Here is a 4,733-nt window from a genome sequence, read left to right on the forward strand (position 1 = left end):
ATAAATGAATTGATTTTATAAATATAATATTAATATATGTTATATTAATATGAATATCAGTTATATAGACTAAAAGATATATATAATAGTTTATACTTTCATTATATTTTATTTTCAAGTTTTATAAACTTTATTTGTTTCTTTATCATATACATTTGAATTAAAATAGACAAATAACATTTTGCTAATTAGCAATGCATATCTAAAAGCTCTTCCCATAGCTATAGTAGGATGGTGGTAATCGAACTGGAAAGTCGATTTTTGGTCGTTTGTTGACCCATTCCTGGATCTTAGGCTGAGAAAGAACATTTTCTTTCAAATGCTTTAGGTTTTCATACTTTTCATAAAAGTCAAATTCAATCATTTTGATCAGGTAATCCGAAACACCAACAAAATAAATATCTCCCCAAGATAACTAAAACACATAAGAAAAACAAATTATATGGTTTAAAGTTACTTAAACAAACAGAGGACATAAAGTAAAACGAAAGACTTACTTCACCATTAGCCAGATAGCCATTATTTTCTTTAACAAGTTCATCGAATTTTCTCAAATAAAATGGTAGTATTTCATTTATCAGTGGTCCATGCTTTTTAGCTCTTAATTCTACGTTGTCATCATACCAATAATCAGCAATTGCTATAGAAAACACAAATTAATACAATACTATTAACACATGCGACGATATTACTATCAAATAAAAATACAATAGGAATTATTAACAAAATCGATTTCGTGATATCACATAACTTTTTAAAGGTAGAAGTATTAGTTCAAGTTGAATATTATAAAACTGACATCAAAACACTTTTTATAACAAGGCTGTATAGTAGTTGAAGAAAGGGTGTTGTTTAATAACAATCAATGTCTTGTTGACTCATCGTAAGATGCTCTCCACTTATAGTGTCAAGAATATGCCAACTGTTTTTCATAGATACCATAGATTCAGTATAGGGGTAATGTTTGTACCATTTGCAATTGTTGATAGAAAAAAAATCAAGGAAATTAGATCGAAGGAAGCCTGGACCTTCCAGGCTTCTTTATTCTTTCAGGTCCTTCAAAAACTTGAAATTAAACAATAACTGTTAACCAAATGACATAGGATTGGCTACCTTGACGCATATCATGAAGTGTGTCAACAGCGACATCGATCTGAAGTGCTTCCCAGTCATTCCTGCCAGCCAACTTGGCTTGCTTTCCCAAATAACGAGATATAGCGGTCGACTGATGGACTTGCTTACCATCGATTTCAAGGACTGGTACTTTTCCAAAAGGCATAGCTGTAATGAGAAAAAGAAAATTAATGCTATTTGTTTATTTGAGGTTAATGTTCAAGACAAGAATAGGTGGACTATCCAACAGATTACCAATCTATTCCAACCCGTGAGAAGTTTATCAAAGATTTATAATACGGATCCTCACAAGAAATAAACACGTCAAGACCTGATCCGAATCAGAACCACTTCTGACTCGGAAATACAAAAGAAGATTGTACACGAGGGTATGAATAGTTACACGAAAGTTCGTTTTAGGAAATACTAGGGGTAAGGTCCGGGAAATCTGTATTGTGTATCATTAAAATGTTAATGATATTTGAATAAATCATGTTTTGCTATTTTTAATAAAAGCAGTATTAATACAATATATGATAACGTAGTGCAAACTAGAGAAACCTAAGTCCGGGTGGATTGATGCCGTCATACATGACCTGCTTTGGACCAAATCCAAAAAGTTTCGCTGTATATACTGGCTTAATTCACGCAGAGAAAAAGGAAATTCCGACAATAATTTAAGTTTGTGTTTTTCACAAGAACAATGGAGTCACATCATACTATGCAGTTGAATTTATTGGCATTCATAGAAACTTGGAAAGCTAGACAAGTCAGAAATTAAACAAACGGATTCTTCAATAAATAACTCGGGATCTAAATCCAGTATTCATTAATTAAATAAATAAATATATATATGTTTCAGGTTACCTACGGTAACCGAAAGTCTGAAAGTCTGTTTATTTTAAATGAATTTGAAGGTAAAATCTGTCCTGATTAGTTATGATATTTTTACTAATCAGAACTGCATAGGTTTTATGAGAATGTATTGTCTGAAATGAATTATTTATTATAAACTTTTTTTTATACCAGATCGGCCTGGGCCCTGTTTCATAATAAAGTACAAACTAGTACTGTTAGTCTTCTAGATTTAATTTAATACAATTACATTGACTTGTACAATAGTAATTTGTATTTTAGTGCTTTTTAACTTCCTGTAATATCACTAATAGTCCTCACTATTATGAAAAAAAAAATATGTATTAGTGTAATTACACGTTGTTTCTATACTTGTATTTTGGACTAATACTATTGGCCTTACATGGTTGATATAAATAACCTATACATTTTATTTTTTAACAATCTATTATGGGGGTATAGTCTCGTACAAAAGACATCCCTAACTATATACAATTTTATTATTAAAAGCAAATAAGATAAAATTAATGCTTCTTAATAAAAGACAAAAGTTAAACTATTAACAACATTCGTAGACCTAACAAAACAAACAATTGCCCTCTATTAGTAAAACAAAAAAAAGTTAATTTGAAAAAATATTTATAAACTTGTTTACTATTAGCCATTTTGTACTTTTTATTCTTATCCAGTTAATTAAGTGTTTATATCTTATCCTTCCTTATTTAGAGAACTTTTAGTCATTAATGCTAATTTTATATAGTTTATATTATTACTTCAAATGGGATGTTTACATAATAAAGAGATCAAAAAGTTTATTTATTTTTAAAAATAGCGTGTTGGTATACTCCATTTGGCAGTCACAACTACCATGTGGAGATCACTCGTGTATGGTACTTGCCTCCAGTCCTTGTGGCCTGTGATTTTTGCATTTCGGTTACTGTAGTGGTGTGGAAGATATAGGTGTAGATATACTAGGGAATTGTTATATCTCACTAGTTAGCGTAACTTCATCACCGGCTCAGGTGGTATGTAATAAAAAGAAAGAAATATTCAATTTAAAATAATTCAAACATTGAGAAATTCATATTGTATATTGATGATTCACCGTGTGAGAAATTGAAGATGGTCTGGGCTGGTGGTCAAGAAGAACGAAAGCAGTTTTTATTATTTATTAAAATTAGTATTTTATTGAAAGTATTATTAACTATTTATTGATTTCCCACGTTTCGTCCCACAATGTAGGTCTTCATCAGGGCTGTTATGAAGGGTGGAGATGTTCACAATGGACTAAGTTCCCCGTTCCAATAATCCACTAGCGTAAGCCAACCAAGTTACAACCTTCATTGGACCCCTCACCTAACCTTATAATGCCAAAAGCCAATCCAAGGTATCCTTCACATCCAGCTATACATATAGCAAACCTCCTATATGTACGTACCAAATACCCACTAAAATCTTTACAGGAGGGTATGAAAAAAAAAAATGGACTAAGGAACTTTCAATTTTGACAGCTGAGTTTTGAAACTCACAAAGTTTTGAAACAAATCCAACTGTTAAAATTCATAACTTATTGTCCTAGTGTACATCTCCACCTATCAAAACAGCCTTGATGTAGGTTGAAACATCGTCAATCAATAAATAGTTGAAAACTAGTTTTGTTCTTCTTGACCGCAGCCCTGACCAGATCTTTCAAATTACAAAATTCAACTTCAAAAATGTTGAAAATAAAATATATAAATTTCTTATAGAATATTTGAATAATTAAAAAAGAAAAAAAACTATGTAATGGCTTTTTAATCCCTATCAGACAATATTACTGACCGCGTAAGGGGGTTATTTCATGCCCATTGATTGGTGTCTACACCTTTTACCTACGGTAACCGAAAGTCTGAAATGGATTGGAGGAGTTGCCCTAATGTAGGCAGCACTAGCCGCCCATGTGCCCAACATCAGAACCTACCACCTCCAGTGCTCTCTGTGGTGAGAAAAAGTAACCCGGCATGAGAGAGCCATTTTTCTTTTCAAGAAGCAGTTCTTCTTTATTCTCTTTTTAGTAAAATCAACCATGAGTGAGTAGATTTCTTGGAGTGGCTCCTAACAGTAGAGGAGAGAGAGGTATAGGAATGTGCAGAGAAGAAAGGAAGCAAGGATAAGTCCACCTAATTCGATATAGTTCAATTAATTAACCCTTTTAACCATAAATGCTTTATTTTGGCCACCACCTGTAACTTAGACAATAGAATTTTATTTCAGTTAATCATGGCTTATTTTTCAATTATACAGTCCATTAAAACCCAACAAGCCAACCAAATGTCACTGTGCGCCTGGCATTCAGTTGAAGGAGTACTTCACACAATATATATAAATATTTGTAACAGTTATGCTATTTTCTTTTTATTTGACCAAACATAAATATTAATTTTAAAAATAAATCAAATAAAGGACGGGAAAAGGTGTAGTCACCAGTCAATGGGCATGAAAAAACCCCCTTACGCGGTCAGTAATATTGTCTGATAGGGATTAAAAAGCCATTACATAGTTTTTTTAAGATATAAACACTTAATTAACTGGATAAGAATAAAAAGTGCAAAATGGCTAATAGTAAACAAGTTTATAACTATTTTTTCAAATTAACTTTTTTTTTTACCAATAGAGGGCAATTGTTTGTTTTGTTAGGTCTAAGAATGTTGTTATTAGTTTAACTTTTGTCTTTTATTAAGAAGCATTAATTTTATCTTATTTGCTTTTAATAATAAAATTGTATA

General features: G+C 31.4%; 2 protein-coding genes across 2 annotated transcripts in view; one reads left to right on the top strand and one right to left on the bottom strand.

Annotated features, from left to right (window-relative positions):
• LOC106679352 (glutathione S-transferase) overlaps positions 1 to 4,733 on the top strand; it is a 26,136-nt gene that overhangs the window by 9,635 nt on the left and 11,768 nt on the right. The gene's annotated exons all lie outside the window — the stretch shown is intronic.
• On the bottom strand, positions 84 to 1,317 carry LOC106679349 (glutathione S-transferase). Its single transcript, XM_014418460.2, has 3 exons — positions 1,114 to 1,317; positions 498 to 640; positions 84 to 415 (listed from the first exon to the last, which is right to left on the bottom strand). Exons 1-3 carry the CDS (start codon positions 1,277 to 1,279, stop codon positions 203 to 205), a joined length of 522 nt encoding a protein of 173 aa, XP_014273946.2. The 5' UTR covers positions 1,280 to 1,317; the 3' UTR covers positions 84 to 202.

The sequence above is a fragment of the Halyomorpha halys genome, unplaced genomic scaffold (genome assembly GCF_000696795.3).
Source record: "Halyomorpha halys isolate HHAL.00 unplaced genomic scaffold, Hhal_1.1 Scaffold196.1, whole genome shotgun sequence".
Lineage (NCBI taxonomy): Eukaryota > Metazoa > Arthropoda > Insecta > Hemiptera > Pentatomidae > Halyomorpha > Halyomorpha halys.

Bases quoted from the DNA above. Each gene is read 5' to 3' on its own strand.
- LOC106679349 (XM_014418460.2), bottom strand. From the start codon at position 1,279: ATGCCTTTTGGAAAAGTACCAGTCCTTGAAATCGATGGTAAGCAAGTC. The intron at 641-1,113 runs GTAGCCAATCCT...TGTTTTCTATAG, and splicing joins ACTTCATGATATGCGTCAAG to CAATTGCTGATTATTGGTAT. The intron at 416-497 runs GTAAGTCTTTCG...TATGTGTTTTAG, and splicing joins GCTATCTGGCTAATGGTGAA to TTATCTTGGGGAGATATTTA.